This window comes from Megascapheus bottae, chromosome 9 (assembly GCF_031878675.1).
Source record: "Megascapheus bottae isolate mThoBot1 chromosome 9, mThoBot2.hap1, whole genome shotgun sequence".
Taxonomy (NCBI): Eukaryota; Metazoa; Chordata; class Mammalia; order Rodentia; family Geomyidae; genus Megascapheus; species Megascapheus bottae.
Window position 1 is genome coordinate 42,318,064 of NC_143517.1, and position 17,445 is coordinate 42,335,508.

The 17,445-nt window shown below is 39.4% G+C and overlaps 1 protein-coding gene across 3 annotated transcripts in view; it reads left to right on the plus strand.

Moving 5' to 3' along the window:
• The window catches only part of Atp6v1c1 (ATPase H+ transporting V1 subunit C1), a 68,982-nt gene that overhangs the window by 18,553 nt on the left and 32,984 nt on the right, over positions 1 to 17,445 (plus strand). For all 3 annotated transcript variants that reach the window (XM_090339177.1, XM_090339179.1, XM_090339180.1), the window contains exons 4-8: positions 2,118 to 2,203; positions 3,895 to 3,989; positions 5,189 to 5,280; positions 6,993 to 7,091; positions 10,235 to 10,303. In XM_090339177.1, the coding sequence (XP_090195303.1) occupies positions 2,118 to 2,203; positions 3,895 to 3,989; positions 5,189 to 5,280; positions 6,993 to 7,091; positions 10,235 to 10,303 (441 nt within the window). The remainder of the gene's footprint in view (positions 1 to 2,117; positions 2,204 to 3,894; positions 3,990 to 5,188; positions 5,281 to 6,992; positions 7,092 to 10,234; positions 10,304 to 17,445) is intronic.

Consider the following 17,445-nt stretch of genomic DNA (forward strand, 5'->3'; position numbering starts at 1 on the left):
AGCCCCAGGACCAGCAAAGAAAAAAGAAAAGAAAAGAAAATTGCTTGTGTGGTTTGTTAGCTTATCTACGCTGTTGTGCAAGGTTGTCTTTATTCTGTGATATGGGAAATTTGAAAATCCTGTGGTTAGGCATGGGTAGCTTAATGATTTAAATGTTCTACCTCATCAGGTGGTATATGGAGTAAATCATAGTGTGTATGCTTTCTAAACACTTCAAGCATTAGAGCAGATTATTATTATTATTATTATTATTTTGTGGGTCATGGGGCTTGAACTCTGGGCCTAGGCGCCGTCCCTGAGCTCTTCAGTTCAAGGCTTCTACCCTACCCTTGGGCCTGGGCATTGTCCCTGAGCTCTTTAGCTCTACCCCTGAGCCACAGCCCCACTTCCCATTTTCTAGTGATTAATTGGAGGTAAGAGTCTCAAGCCGGCTGGCTTTGTACCTTGATCCTCAGATCTTAGCCCCCTGAGTAGCTAGGATTACAGGCGTGAGCCACTGTGTCAGGTTTGGAGCAGATTTTTGAGATGCTGAGACACTGATATTCTTGTAGCACTGTATAGGGAGACTGTGTGGATACAAATCCCAATTTAAGACTTAGGGATTACATCATTATTTTAAAAGTTATTTTACTTCATTTGGAATCACTCAGCCTATGATTGTCATTTTAAGTTTGATCTTTCTATCATTTTCTGGCCCTCTCTGATTCAGTTTGTACTTTACCAGTTTTCTGGTTTTCCCTCTGAGTCACTGAACATCTTATTCCCAAGGCATATTTTCCATCCTGTATTTTTATCTAGAGTTGACATAGAGGCTGGCTAGCTAGCTATCTGCAGTCGGCCTTGCATGCTTTCTAACATAAGCTGTCCTGTTCCTCAGCATGCCACATGAGTCTCAACCTCCACCATCTTTTGAATGCCCATACATTTCCCTATCTCCTGATCTTGACTCAGATGATATCTTTTGGCAAGAGTTTACTTTCTTCCCATGATTGTATGGGGAAAACACACTCTTGCTAGCCTTCCTTGCACTGCTCCTGTCCTGCTATATGAGGCTTTCTTGTTTGTAGCAGCAGGAAATGATTGATTTTCTCTTTGTGCTTCTTTGTCTATAATCTCAACTGACATTTATCTCAGATTTCTTTTATTTTCCCATACATTTTTATTATAATTAATAGAATGGTTACATTATATTTACCAGATAGAAGGTGCATTACTTTACAAACATTGATACCCTTTCTCATGTCTTGGTCCCCATTTCCCTTCCCCCACCCCCGCCCCTTACCTCAGATTTCTTTGAAATTACTCATTTATGTATCTGGGTATCTCTCCAATTAGATTGTAAGCAGTGTGCAGGTAGTGATTTTTGTCTTGTATAATTTTGAATTCCATCAGGCCTATAGGCAGGCATGGGATGGGAAAAATAGCATTGGACTCCAAAGCCAGGACTCCATGCTTCTACTCAGAGTTCTACCTTTAACTGTTGTGACTTTGGATAAATCACTTATCCATTGTTTACCTCAGTATCTTACTTACAAAGTGAAAGGATTGACAAGGTCAGGTTGAGGTAATTTTTGCACTAAGCTTTCTTCTGTAGCATAGTTTCTATAGTTACTCATGAATAAATAATGCAAGACTGTGTTCTTCATCACAATTGTTCATACCTGTTGCTGGTCTGCTCCCTTTTATCCTAAGTAAAGGCTTGGTGTCCTTTGTAAAAGCTAGTTCCCTACTTCCTCCTCTGTCCTTGACCCTTGCAATCAGCTCCTTTAGACAGTTTCTTGGCATACAATATACAAACTATTTCATGTAATATTCTGATGGTTTCCCTTTAGCATCCTACCCCTTCCTTGCTATGGTAATAAACATATTACATGTATATTTAAAACTACCATTATTCATTTGATTTTTGTATATAACAAAATGTTATTTTATCTTTAAAATGTTATACAAGGTAGAACCCATTTCTTCTACATTATAAATATGTGTAATTGGATTATATGTATATATCTGTCTGCATATATATATATTCAAATTTACATCTGTATTCTGTGTTCATTGTCTAACATGGAATATAGGTCTTTTTCTTGAAAATGATGATTTGCTCTTTTACTCCCCAGAGTGGTTAAGAAAGTGGCTCAGTACATGGCTGATGTATTAGAGGATAGTAAAGATAAAGTTCAGGAGAATCTGTTGGCCAATGGAGGTAAGCTAATGTTTCATGATTTTATAATTTTTAACTTGCATAAAGTGAATGTCTTAGCTACAAAAATAAAAGATGTAAAAATAATCTGTATATAAGGATGTTAAATACAACAGAAAGCCATTAGTAGTTATTGTTATTACTGTGTTTGGTGATAATCTAACCATTCCTAGCTTGCCCCTGAACCATATTTTCACATAAAATAATCTTACATTATTTTTAATGTAGATTATGAGATGAAATCAGGTTTTCCACAGAGCAGTATTAGGGTTTAACTTTCCCTCTGTCTAGATTCTGTTTCTAGCTTTTATATGTGTTTCTAAGTTATATATTTGCACATTAGTCCAAATATGTACCCTCAATCATCTCTAGCTTCTCTGTTTAACAGCATCTAACTGCTAGAGACTTAGATTTAAATCACTGATTTTATTTCAGAATTACTGTTCTTTCCCTTCAAATCCAAATAATGGCTTTTCTTTTTTTTTTTTTTTTTGCCAGTCCTGGGACTTGAACTTAGGGCCTGAGAACTGTCCTTGGGCTTTCTGAAGGCTAGAGCTCTACCACTTAAGCCACAGCACCACTTCCAGCTTTTTCTATTTATCTGGTACTAAGGATTCAAACTCAGGTCTTTGTGCATACTAGGCAAGCACTCGATCAGTAGGCCAAATTCCCAGCCCATTTTTTTCTTTTCTTTTCTTTTCTTTTCTTTTCTTTTCTTCTCTCTCTCTCTCTCTCTCTCTCTCTCTCTCTCTCTCTCTCTCTCTCTCTCTCTCTCTCTCTCTTCCTCTTTCCCCCTCTCCCCCCCCCTCTTTTTTTTTGCCATTTCTGAGGCTTAAACTCAGGACCTGGGCACTGTCCTTGGGTCAAGGCTAGAGCTCTACCACTTGAGCCACAGCACCATTTCTGGCTTTTTTATATGTATGTGGTACCAAGGAATTGAACCCGGGTCTTTGTGCATGCTAGGCAAGCACTCTACTACTATGCTAAACTCCTAGCCCTTCATTTCTTTTTTTTATGTGGGTCATGGGGCTTGAACTTTGAGACTAGGCGCTGTCCCTGAGCTCCTCAGCTCAAGGCCAGCTAACCCCATACCCCTGGGCCTGGGCATTGTCCCTGAGCTCTTTAGCTCAAGTCAAGTCTACCACCCTACCTTTAGCCTAGCCCCACTTCCTGTTTTCTCAAGGATAATTGGAGATAAGAGTCTCAGGTCCTTTTGTGCCCTGGCTGGCTTTGAACCTTGATCTTCAAATCTTAACCTCCCGAGTAGCTAGGATTACAGGCATGAGCCACCGCACCCGTCTTTTTCTTTTTTTTTTCCTTTTTCTTTCTTTCTTTTTTTTTTTTTGGTGTGTGTGTGTGTATGTGTGTGTGAGTTGTGGGGCTTGAACTCTGGGTGCTGTCCCTGAGCTCTTCAGCTCAAGGCTACCACCCTCCTCCTGGTGCCTCAGCGCCACTTCCAGTTTTCTAGTGGTTAATTGGAGATAAGAGTCTCAGGGACTTTAGTGCCCAGGCTGTTTTGAACTATAGTCCTCAGAACTCAGCCTCTTGAGTAGCTAGGATCACAGGCTCAGAAACACCTTTACTAATTTTTTTCATTGCCAATTTGAGCATTAAAGTATATTACTCTATTCAAAAGGAAATTCTAAACAATGCTATTGCTTCTTTTCAATAATTAATTTATTCCCTTACCTTAGTTGACTTGGTTACTTATATAACAAGATTCCAGTGGGATATGGCCAAATATCCAATCAAGCAGTCTCTGAAAAATATTTCTGAAATAATTGGCAAGGTAAGACAAACATTGAGATAAATGGGACACATCTATTTACACTAGCTTTATTTTATAAATTTAGCTATGAAACACTGTTTAGCTTTTTTGTTTTTGTTTTTTTTTTGCCAGTCCTAGGCTTGGGCTAAGGGCCTGAGCGCTGTCCCTGGATTTTCTCAAGGCTAGGGCTCTACCCCTTGAGCCACAACACGCTAGGCAAGCACTCTACCAATAGGCCAAACTCCCGGCCACTGTTTAGTTTTTTGTTTCTTTCTTTCTTGTTCACCATGGGGCTCAAGGCTAGAACTTTACCACTTTGAGCCACAGCTCCACTTCTGGTTTTCTTGTATTTAATTGGAGGGAAGAGTCTCAGTAACTTTCCTGCCCAGATTTGCTTCCAGTCATGATCTTCAGATCTCATTCCTAGGATTACAGGTGTGCGCCACCAGAATCTAGTGCTTTTTAGTTTTTTTAAGAAAGAAATCAGAAGTATTTCTACTATAACTTTAGATACAAAAAATGTTACAGAGTTTAGCACTTTCACATATAGATTATCAAAAATTATGTAGCTTATTTACTTACATGGCTAATTTCAATATTACATGAAGCTTCTTTGTTTTTGTGCCAGTCCTGAGGCTTGAACCTGTGGCCTGGGTACTGCTCTTGAGCCATAGTTAGGTATTGGAGAAAAGAGTCTCAAGAGCCTTCCTGCTTGGGCTGACATTAAACTGCATTCCTTGGTCTCAGATACTTGAGTGGCTACAGTTACAGATGTGAGCCACAAATGCCTGGTTTAGAGCAACAATTTTTCAATAAGCAATTTTCAAATTCTATTACTATGTATACATATTTTAAGGTTAACTTAGAGCTTGTAGGATAGGAAATTGGAATCTAGTAAAAATTTTAGCTATCCAAAGAGATAACTTGTGTAGGTATATATGTGTATAGTACTTGTGTAGACACTAAACTTTATGCATTTCTGACTTTTTTCTCACTATATTATGTTGATCGCCTGTACCAACTGCAGAAAATACATCAGAAAGCATTGGTGTTTTTTGTAGAAGTTCAAATTTTTTAAAATAATTCTTTATTGTGATTAATGGAAGGGTTACATTATATTCAACAGATAGAAGATGCATTAGAAGTTCAAATTTAATATCTGCTTTAGCTGTTAGTAGAAACAGACTTAGGTCTATTTTTCTTCCTTTTCTTTTCTGAAGGGAGTAACTCAGATTGATAATGACCTGAAATCTCGAGCATCTGCATACAATAACCTGAAAGGGAATCTTCAGAATTTGGAGCGAAAGAATGCGTAAGCATCCAAGGATATATGAATATTAAGTATATGACAAAGTATACAATAGCATAAACTGGATGAAGTAGTGTTGGGGTTTAGTAAGTTCCAGATTATACTGTTCTGTAACTAAAATGCAGTTTTGATTTCGCGAAGAAAGCTTATTAATATAAGTTTTTAGTGTTCAGATTTTTTTTTTGGTCGGTTATTGACTTGAACTCTGGGCCTAGGCATTGTCCCTGAGCTCTTCAGCTCAAAGCTACTGCCCCACTCCTTTAGCCACAGTGCCACTTCCAGATTTCTGGAAGTAGATAAGAATCTCTTAGACTTTAGTGCATAGGCTGGCTTTAGACTGCAATCCTTATATTTCAGGCTCCTGAGTAGCTAGGATTGCAGGTATGAGCCACCAGCACCTGGCCTTATTTTTATTTATTTATTTTTATTATCATTAAGTGGTTGTACAGAAAAGTTTCATTTCACCATGCATCTTGATCAGTGGCACCCCTTTCATAGTTCTCCCTCATCTCTCCCAGCCTCATTTATCTCCTTACATTTCCAAGTTTCATGTTCACATATATACATTGACTACTATGATTTTAATTTGCCTATCCTTTATCTCTTTTCTATCACTTCTCTTCTAGAACCCCTCAGCTAAAATTATTAGTTTCAGTTAGAATGTTAGATAGAGGTTACCTGCTGCTAAGAATTCTCTCTCTTTTTTTTGGTGGGAGGCCAGTCCTGGCTTGAATTCAGGGCCTGAGCACTGTTCTTGGAGCACTGTTCTTGGGCTTTTTCAAGGGTAGAAGCCCTACCACTTGAGCCACAACACCACTTCCGGCTTTTTCTATGTATGTGGTACTGAGGAATTGAACCTGGGTCTGGCATGCTAGGCAAGCACTCTATCACTAGGCCAAACTCCTGGCCCTGCTGCTAAGAATTCTATTTTAAAAAGATCTTTTTATAATGTAAAAATTATTTTTTTCTGTTTTCCAGGTGTAGGTATTTCACATTAGGTTTTATTAAAATAGCATACCTGGAAGTGGCACTGTAGCTCAAAGTAGTAGAGCACTAGCTTTGAGCAAGAGCTCAGGGACAGCACTCAGGCCCTGAGTTCTAGCCCTATGACTGACCCTCCTTCCCCCAAAAAACCTCCAAATAAATTAAATTAAATAGGATGCCCTTGTTTTGGCTGATCTTCTTATATAACTACAGATGTATTTGTGTAGCCTAGAGAGGAAGCTGATTACTAGCAGTAAACAGGACAAGTCACATCATTATTAGAGAACCAAATGAGAATGGTTTGAAAGAGCTGACGAAAATTGTCTGGTATCAAATGATAGCTGGGGAGAGGAAAACCAAAATGATATGCTTAGATGACATAATTTCATAGTTATGGTGAAATAGACTTTGATATCTAATAAATAGCACTTTCCTAGTCAAGATATATAATCAGGAGAAGGGCTGAGTTATAATAAAGCAAACACAAAAGTAGATACTAAAAGCAAATCTTGTTAAATGTTGACCATCTCTGGTAAATGTTGATGGTAAATTCCATCTCTGTGGTTGCAGAGATGGAGTATATTTGGCTTAGTGTTAACTAAGGTTAATCATTGCCTTGAGGCATATATGTAGCATATATAAATAAGATTAGTCTAACACAAGTGAAGATGTGTTACAGAAAAGCATAACTATTTACCAAATGATTTTTTTTTTTTTTTTTTACTCTTCAGTGGCAGTTTGCTAACTCGAAGTCTGGCAGAAATTGTGAAGAAGGATGACTTTGTTCTTGATTCAGAGTATCTTGTCACATTACTGGTAGTAGTTCCCAAGTATGTCTTTCTATTTCAAAAGATTTTATTTGTTAAAATTATAAGAAAAGTGTTAATCTCTGTTTTAGTACAAAAGTAAAAAGTAAAATATACTTGTGATTTATATGTCAACCAACATTAACTCCTGGTACATACAATCGAATTTAGTTCATAATCTGGTAATGGAAACACTACTTTTTTGCCAGTCCTGGGGACTGAACTCAATACCTGCACATTGTCCTTGGGCTTTTCTCAAGGCTAGAGCTCTACCACTTGAGCCACAGCACCACTTCTGGCTTTTCTATGTATATGGTACTGAGGAATCGAACCCTGGTCTTCGTGCATGCTAGGTAAGCAGTCTACCACTAGGCCAAACTCCTATCCCCCCCACACACACTTTATTTTTTTGCCAGTCCTAGGCTTGAACTCAGGACCTGAGTGCTGTCCTTGGGCTTTCTCAAGGCTAGAGCTCTACCTCTTGAGCCACATCACCATTTCCAGCATTTTCTATGTATGTGGTACTGAAGAATCAAACCCTGGTGCTAGGCAAGCACCCTACCACCAGGCCAAACTTCTGGCTCCTGGAGACATTGCTTTTAAATTGAGATTGGTATAGTTGACTCATTAAGAAATTAAATAGTAAGTTACTGTTGTATTTTCTTAGACTCGGGTTTTGGATTTCTTAAAATAGAAAAGTCTTTGGATTTGCTTTTATAAAAATAAATCTTTATTATTAGTTAGATGGATTTAAGCTCTGTAAAAAACAAAGAATGAGTGCGATTAGGGATGCTTATTTTCCCGTCCCGCCTCTCTGTAAAGGGCCACATAGCAGTTTTTGCTTTGTTAGCTAGCTGAACTCTGTCACAACTACTCAGCTCTACCATGTCAAATTTGTTGTTAGAGCTGAAACAGCCACAGACAAGCACAGAAATATGGCTTTGTTTCAGTAAAACTATTTGCCAAACAGGTTCTGCTATGGGAATAGTTTGCTGACTCCTGAACACCCTTTGAAATATCTTTTTGAGTAGGCCTTCCATATTAATTACTACGTGATCATAGCTATTTGTGGTAAAATGAGGTCATTGAACAATAGTAGGAATATTAGAACTGTGTGTAGCACTGTTAATGATTTCACTTCCTTTTTTTTTTTTTTTTTTTTTTTGCCAGTCCTGGGCTTGAGCTCAGGGCCTGAGCACTATCCTTGGACTTTCTCAAGGCTAGAGCTCTACCACTTGAGCCTCAGCACCACTTCCAGCTTTTTTCTATGTATGTGGTACCAAGGAATCGAACCCAGGCCTTCGTGCATGCTAGGCAAGCACTTTAACCACTAGGCCAAACTCCCGGCCTGATTTCACTTCTTACACTGAAGTCTTGGTATTGGAATCTTTAGGGGAATCCCAGCTGAGATGGAAGACTTGGAATTTTTTCAGAGTGACAATGCATGGAGATTTCCTTGCTTTGCTCTGCTTGTTTATCTATGTAGATTAGGATACTGGAAAAAAGGAATGTACCCCCATGGAATTCCCCATGGCTGTAATGTTACCTGATTGAGCATTTCCCCACTTTGCTATAGTATGGGGGCTTTTATATTTTTCTTTGCACATAGAGAAAGGCTTGAAACTAAGGGTTTGGTTCTGAAAATTTAGTGTCATATTTAAGATATATAACTCTTCCCTACTGTATTGGAACACTGATTATCAATGAGGAATTTCTGTATACCTGTGCTTTTATTATCTTGTTGGGAAATTACGTTTGCCCATATTTTTTTCATATATTTTTTATTGTAATTAATAGAAGGGTTACATGATATTTGCCAGATAAATGGTGCCTTAATTCCCACACATTGATACCCTTTCACATGTCATGGTCCCCATTTCCCTTCCCCCCTCCCCCTCATATATTTTTTATTGTAATTAATAGAAGGGTTACATTATATTCACTAGATAGAAGGTGCATTATTTCATATACATTGATACCCTTTCTCATGTCTTGGTCCCCATTTCCCTGCCCCCACCCCCACCCCTCATCTTGTTTTCCCCCTTCCCTATCCGACTTCAAATAACCAAATACATATTTATCCAATATATCAGATAACAAAGGGAAATACTATGACAATATGAGATAACCAAGGGACAGCAAAAGAGATGAGAGATAACATAGTATATTAAAGACAACAATCACTCATTATATTTGCCCATATTTTTATCTAATTCAATTTTGTTTAAAACTAGAAAATTTCTACATCTTATAATTGATTCATGTAGCTTACCTTATATAATAAATTATTCTGTATTATGGTCCACAAAGACTATATTAGTCTTTATTTTTATACTCAAACACAGTTATTTATTTTGCATCTCAAACACAGTTATCTCCCCACACCCTCAGAAACCAGTGTCCTGTGGACAGGTGGTTGCAGTGTTTTATTTCTGGTAAATGAGGTGTAATACTTACCAGCCCTAGAATAGAATGTATACTACATATTGTTTCCTTTCCAGTTCAGTTCTAGGATGTGTCTTTTAAAATAGTTAATGACCATGAGAGTACTGATGTGTACTTTCTATTTCAATGGGTTTGAAATTCATTCTCATTAGAAGCTTGAAGGTTTTTTTGTTTTTGTTTTTGCCAGTCCTGGGGATTGAACTCTGGGCCTGGGCACTGTCCCTGAGCTCTTCAGCTTAAGGCTACCACCCTACCCTTGAGCCACAGCCCCACTACCCATTTTCCAGTGATAACTTGGAGGTGATAGTCTCAGGGTTTTGCAGTGCTGGGCTGGCTTTGATCCACAATCCTCAGATCTCAGATCTCAGCCTCCTGAGTAGCTAGGATTTACAGGCATGAGCCAACACACCCAATGATAAACTTTTTTTTTTTTTGCCAGTCCTGGGGTTTGAACTCAGGGCTTGAGCACTGTCCTTGTGCTTTCTCAAAGCTAGAGCTCTACCACTTGAGCCACAGCACCACCTCCAGCTTTTTCTATGTATGTGGTACCGAGGGATCGAAACTGGGTCTTGGTGCATGCTAGGCAAGCACTCTACCACTAGGCCAAGCTTCTGGCCCCTAGCTACATTTCTTATTTGTCCCATATTTTTTTCTTCTCCCTGGATGTGGCTGGAAATAGTGCTTATTTGTCTTTTCCGGTGCTTACTGTTTCTTCTCTACAGGTTAAACCATAATGACTGGATTAAGCAGTATGAAACACTAGCTGAAATGGTCGTTCCAAGATCTAGCAAGTAAGTAGTAGTTTTTGTAAGACTATTTATTTCTAGGCCATAGATGTAGCTCAGTGGTAGAGCTCTTGCCTAGAGTGCATGAGGCTCTGGGTTTGATCCCCAGTATACCAAAAAGAAAAAGCAATTCCTGCCATTTTTCTTTACAGTTTGGATGTTGGGTTAGGAAATGTTTTGTTGTCTTTCCTTTATGGCAGACCTATAATTTTAGAGTCTCATTTTTATACTACAAGATGAATTTAGTAATCATAGTTTTAGACATGGAAGAGACTTGACATAGTCTTGGCATGTTTATAGAAGATGGTGGACAATGAGGAAGAATCACTTGTTCAGAGTCATTGTAACAGCGTTAGAACTGGAAATCTTTAGTCCCTCTGTTCTGTATCCCCACTGTATCACGAATTCTTCATTTTCCCTTGCAAGAACTTTTACTAGGTGGCTACAAATAATTTCAGTTGTTCTTTGACTTTGCCAAATCTACACTTCTTAAAAATAGCAACACCACCATTTTTATGAAGCACTTGTTCAATTAATGGACGTAACATAGATTATCCAGTTTGATTTTTACAGCAATTCCTGATGCAATTTAGGCAGTTATCTTTTCACTCATAGATGAGTAAGTCAGAGGCATGATTGTATAAGTATCCAGTGGCAAGGTTAGGAAGCTCAGATCCTTTTTTTTCCCTTCTTGTGCTGGTACCAGGGCTTAAACTCAGAACCTAAGCACTATCCCTTAGCTTTTTTGCTTAAGGCAAGCGCTCTACCACTTGAACCACAGCTCTGTTTTCAGCATTTGACTGGATAATTGGAAATGAGTCTCATGAAGTTTTCTTCCTGTTCTGGCTTTGAACCATGATCCTCAGATCCTCAGCTTTTTGAGTAGCTAAGATTATAGGTATGAGCCATTGGCACCTGGCTCAAGCTCAGAATTTTTTTTGGGGGGGTGGGGTGGTTGTAGGGCTTGAACTCTGGGGCCGGCTACTGTCCCTACGCTCTTCAGCTCAAGGCTACTGCCCTACCCCTGGAGCCACAGCCCCACTTCTGGTTTTCTAGTAGTTAATTGGAAATAAAAGTCTTTAGTGCCAGGCTGGCTTTGAACCATGATCATCAGATATCAGCCTTCTGAGTAGCTAGGATTACAGGCATAAGCCACCCTCCCTGGCTCAATCTCCTATCTTTTAACTCCAGATCCTGTATTTAACTGTGTTCCATATTTTGCCTTTGCCACATAAGATGTCCTTTGTGAAAATACTAGTATAGTATATGTATGCTAAAAGCATGCTTTTGTGTGTAAAATGCCTCAAGAGGAGACAATTCTGTGAAAGAAAGGTATAGGAGCTAGTAAAGTAGTGGAATTAGTAAGGTCAGGCCCATGAAATATTTTCTTTTCCAGTTTCATTGTGTCATATGGGAGGTAGCTTAGTATAATGGAAAGAGTCCTGGACCCAGGGATCTGAGTTCTATTGCGTTCTACTACCAACTTGCTGTGTGACCTGGGGTAAGTCTTTTAACTTCTCTGGGCCTCATTTTCTTTGTAGAGGGAGCATAGAACCTCGCTCTCTATGTTATGAAGTCAGTTTAAGTTTGATAGAATATTCAAAAATAAGGCAGTATTCCACAAATGAGGCAGTCATTTCACAAATACTTTAAAAATATTAAGTTCTCTGAAAGTAGGACTGTCAAATATGAATTCAGAAGTTTAGACCCGTTGCAAAAATGCCAATGAGAATGCAGGTAGTACTTGCCTTCTGAATGACCTTCCTGGAATCCCCAGCCCTGCCTCATGTAGTACAAACATCTCTTCTGTTTCTCAGTTCAGAATATGTTTGGACTCATTGAGTCAGAAAGGTAGCTGTTCAGATGTTGTAGAGAATGGAGCACCCTCGAAGGTAGCAGTGAGAAGAGCTTCGATTCACATGGCTCTAAAGGATCTCTCAGCATTTCCCGTATTATTCAGGAATGGCCTCTAAGCTTTAATGCTTTTTTTTTTTTCTAGGCATAAAGTATAATCACTGGCTGGGAGTATAGCCTAGTGGTAAAGTGCTCGCCTAGCATGCACAAAGCCCTGGATTCGATTCCTTAGTCCACGTACTCAGAAAAAGCCAGAAGTGGCTTTGTGGCTCAAGTGGTAGAGTGCTAGCCTTGAGCAAAAAGTGTCCAAGGACAGCACCCAGGTCTGGAGTTCAAGCCCCAGGATTGGCAAAATAATAATAATTATTGTATTATTAATCATTAATAACATTATTATTACCACATGCTGTTTATTAGAGGTGCTTTACACAAATCAACTAAATATAGACAGTACTCTACCTTTTTTTCCCCCCAGTGTTGGGATTTTAGGATTCAGGGCCTTGTACATGCTAGGTGAGACACTTGAGCCATGCTTTCAAAACCCTTTTTTGTCATGGTTATTTTCAAGATAGGGTCTCATTTCATGCGCTGCCCTGGGTTTCAATCCTCCTTATATTTTCTATATTACTGGAGATGAGAAGTGCATGCTACTGCACCCAGCCATTGTGCTTTCCTGGTAGGGTAGCTAGGATGACAGGCTTGGGCCATTCTGTTTAGCCATTGAAATGGATGGATTTCTATGCCCTGCTTGGCCTTGAATCCCTGATCTCTGCCATGCAGAAAACTAGGTATTAACTAGTATACCCTTGATAGTTTTTAGCATGATGAACGAGTTAACAGTCTTGGAAACAGTGTAGATGAAAGTGGCATTTTGAAGTAGAAGATTGGAAAATGTCATTCTCAGTTTCTTTCATATGTATTTCTTTGAGGTAGTAATCTCACTGTATAGCCCAGGCTACTCTCCTGAATGCTAAAATTATAGAACTGTGCCATCATACTTGGATTCATTTTAGAAATAATTCAAAATCTGTCTATTTGGAAAATGTCCCCATAAGTTTGAAAATATTGAAACAGTTGAAACAATGGCATTATAAGGTGAAATGCAGAAACATATATAAAAGCCTATGCAGAGAAATAGAGGCTAGGCTGCTGTTCTGCCTCTGCTGCATTCCCAGCATTCCTTTTTCTGTGTCTCTATTTGCTTCTTCAAATGTCTGATTGGGGTCTGGGAGTATGACTTAGTAATAGAACCCTTTGCCTACATGCAGGAAGCAGCATCAGGGAAGAAGAAAAAAAAGTCCTATTGGGGCAGATCGCTGATATGCACCTTTCCTCCACCATAAATTCATTTGGGCTTCAGAGGATCTGGTCAGTGAGCTAGACCTGGAGGTGAAGCTGAAGAGCTTCTCCAGAAGTGCACAAAGAATCACACTGGCCACTACGCAGAGATTTTGCAGCTTTGCAAAAGTCAGGGAAGCAGCCAGCATGGCTGGTCCAAGTTTTATGATAGAGGCAAGGAACCACAAACAGCAGGAAGAGCTTTTAGGCTCCAGAAATCACTACCTCTTATAGGGTTCCACAGAATGGAAATTCCAGAAAACTTAGAAAAAACACACAAGCAATGGTTTTTTAGGCCTGTGACACCTATGAGAAGTCATAATGGTAGAAATGAGTGGGTTTATTTATTACAGGCTAGTAGAACATTTGCAGATTGGGTCAAATTAAGGCTCCTGACAGTTTCTGGCTGGCATGAATCTTAGAAGCGTGAAGTCCATGTTTAGTCATAAAGACATGTGAATCTTGCCTTTTTCTTTCCTTCTGGCTTACATTTCGTTGCTTCACTGTGGCTTCACCGTGGCTTAATGTGTTACTTAAGTTACTATTGGTTTTGCCTTGGTTTCAAATCTGTCATTAGTCACCTCACCCCCCCCCCCCAATGGTCTCATGTTTTATCACCTCTACTTGGTTTCTGTGACTTTTTTGCCTCACCCTGGACATCTTGAAAATTTCTGCCTTAGAGTCTTAACTCTGTAATCCAACTCCTTTAGCAGACCAGCTCTCCGTTTTTTTTTTTTTTCTCCCTTGAAGTTGCCGTTTGATGTTGTACAAATCTCCAGCTTCCAGCCCTTTGTTTGCCTTAATTTGTTGATCATCATGCTTTCCCTGTGCAAAGCCTGGACTGTCCAGTCATTGCCAGCCCTTCTGCTAGCAACATTAGCTCTGCAAGTTCATAGTCCAAATGTAATATGTCTCTGAATTGCCAGGGTGAGCAGAAAAAACTGGTACCACTTCAGACCCATCCTAGGCCTCCCTGTGTTGGGCCACATTCTTGTCTTGGATCTCTAACTTCTCTCTGGAATTTAAGACTTTTGAGTCTCTATTTCCTGCCCTACCCATAGCTTCAGACTTACACTCTGGGTTCCTACTGGACTCTCAGGTGATGGTCTCCCCAGGCTCAGACTGCAGCTGTCCATTGTCCTTGTGTAGGCAGCAGTACCTCCTGCCTTGTGATCCAGACCAAAGCACAACCATCAGCCATCAGGAACCCGTCTTCGCTCAGCCCCATCCTAACCACTTGTGCCATTTCTTTCTCCAGTGCTTGTTGGAGCCATGTGAAATTTCTGTTTTGTAGGAAAAAAATAGATTCCTAACGTCATGAGGTTTTCTTCTCTCTGCTTTAAATGCTCCCTCCTCCTCCACCACCCCGGTTAAACTCCTGTCATCCCCAATGTGGACTGTGGTAATGGCCCTCTGCTGGTCTTCTTTGTCTTCACACACTTCTGCCATTTCCATCTTGAAATAAATCTGTCTGTTTGCAACTGTCCTATTTAACATTAACCCTGCTTCCTCCTCCTCACTTTGACAACCTCCTCTTGGCATACACACCCTGCTGCTTATGCTGCACACCAGTTGTACTTATATAGGGACAGTTCCTCCCAAGTGGGTTTGCATAGGAGGTTCTATCAGTCATGTTCTCCTTTGCCTGTCTCACAAACTACCACTTGGATGGCCTCATCTGTGAAACTCTTGAATACTCACATAAAGGTATTCATTATTCTTCTGTGTGTCTTCTGGTATAGTACTCAGCTTTGGCGTACTTACCTGTTTATATGTTTCCTCAATTGGACCCACATCCTGTTTTACTGATTTCACTCCTAAATTTAATAAGAATGAGGTATGTTATAGCTAAATACATGTACATAACTAAAAATACATTATACTAAGGACTCATGGTTTCTTTTTTTGTAAAGTGTTTCTTTGAGGGGGATGGGGGCACCTGGACCTTGTCCTTGCTAGGCTGGCATTCTACTGCTTGAATCATTTCCCCAGCCTTTTTTGCTTTAGTTACTTTTCAGATAGGCTCTATGTGGCTTAAGTGGTAGAGTGTCAGCCAGGCAAATAAGCTGAGCAAGTGCAAGGCCTTGAGTTTAAACCCATGAGTTGTGCCCCTCCCACACGAGAACAAACAAACCACCAATGTCAAAGTATTACATAAAGTTATAATTAATGTCATAATATCAAAATGGTAGGATATTGCTTATGGCTGTGGGATGACCACAGACAAAATTTTGATTTATTTTTATCTCAAACCAGTTTATTCAACATTGAATCAACCTTGAAAAATCAAAATATAGTTAAAAGCCTTTTCTTTTTCCTTTAAATTTCGTTATTTTGAAACAGGCTGTTATTATTTTGCCAAGGCTAGCATGTAGCCCTGGCTGACCTTTGGCTGCAGTCCTCCTACCTCAGCTTACCAAGGGTTAGGATTTATAGGCATGGACTATTGCACCTGGTTAAAAAATTTTAATCACTATTATAAAGATGATGCATATAGGAATTATAGTTATATAAGTCAGGCAAAGTACATTTCTTTTTGGACAGTGTCAACCCTTGCCTCACTATCTCCCTAACAGGTATTTTGTTGATTGGTCATGGGCCTGGGCCATTGTTCCTGAGCTCAAGGCTAGCTAGCACTCTACCACTTTGAGCCATAGCACCAATTCTGGTTTTCTGATGGTTAATTGGAGATAAGAGTCTCACAGATTTTCCTGCCTGGGGTAGCTTTGAACCACAGTCCTCAGATCTCAGCGTGCTGAATAACTAGGATTATAGGTGTGAACCACTGGTACCCAGCCCTAACAAGTTTTTAAAATTGAACTCTGTTCACTTGGTAGCTGACTTGCTTTGGATTTTAAAGGCACTAGGAGCAAGAGCAAAGAGTAATAGTTGTAGAAGACATAATTTAAGAGATTTAAATATTCTAAATCTAGAGAAGTAGAGTTCTGCATGTCAGTGATCACAAAACGATGGCAATTCTGAAGTGTCTGTCGGTCCTGTGCTTGAGAGGTGAGTTGGTCTCTCTCTACCTAGCTAAAAACCAGGACAGATTCAGTTCTTAAAGCCAGTCTTCAGTTCAGCTTTGTAGTTACCACCAGACTCTACCTGGCTGGCCAGGCAGTTCTTAAGTTTTGAGAACAGTGAGGTAGGAGGACCCCAGCCAAAGGTCAGCCAGGGCTACATGCTAGCCTTGGCAAAATTAGAACTTATTTCAGAATACAAAATTTAAAGGAAAAAGAAAAGGCTTTTAACTGTATTTTGATTTTTCAAAGTTAATTCAATGTTGAATAAATTAATTTGAGATAAAAATAAATTGTAATTTTGCGTGTGTTCATTAATAAAGTATCTTTAAATTCTATAAGATCTCTCTCCATTTCATCAAACTTTTTTTTTTTTAGTTTCAGAAGAAGGTGGGCACTAGTGGTTCACACCTATAATCAGGAGGTTGAGATCTAAGGGTTGTGGGATGAAGCCAGCTTGGGTAGAAAAATCCATGAGACTCCTATCTCAAATTAACCACAAAATGCCAGAAATAGAGCTGTGACTCAAGTGGTAGAGCACTAGCCTTGAGCACGAAAGCTCAGGGATAGTTTCCAGGCCCACAGTTCAAGCCCTAGGACCAGCAAAAAATAAATAAAAATTCAGAGGCAGCACACTGTAAATAAAGACTGAACATTTAAAAATGAAGCAATAAAGGACATAAGGGAGTTTTTAGACATAAAAGTGTTAATTACCTTTGTTGTGGGGGATAGTCTCATGTATATATGTGTCCAGATTTAACTAAAGTCTGTACAATTTTTATGTCATTAAAGCCTGATAAAGTTGCTTAAAACACACACAAATGCATGACTTACAGAGAGGGAGAAACTTTTGGTAACGATCCCCCACCACAAAGTCATGATTGAGTAGGTGTCAGTGCTCACAGGTGATTTTTGAAAGCCAAATTACATGTTGTA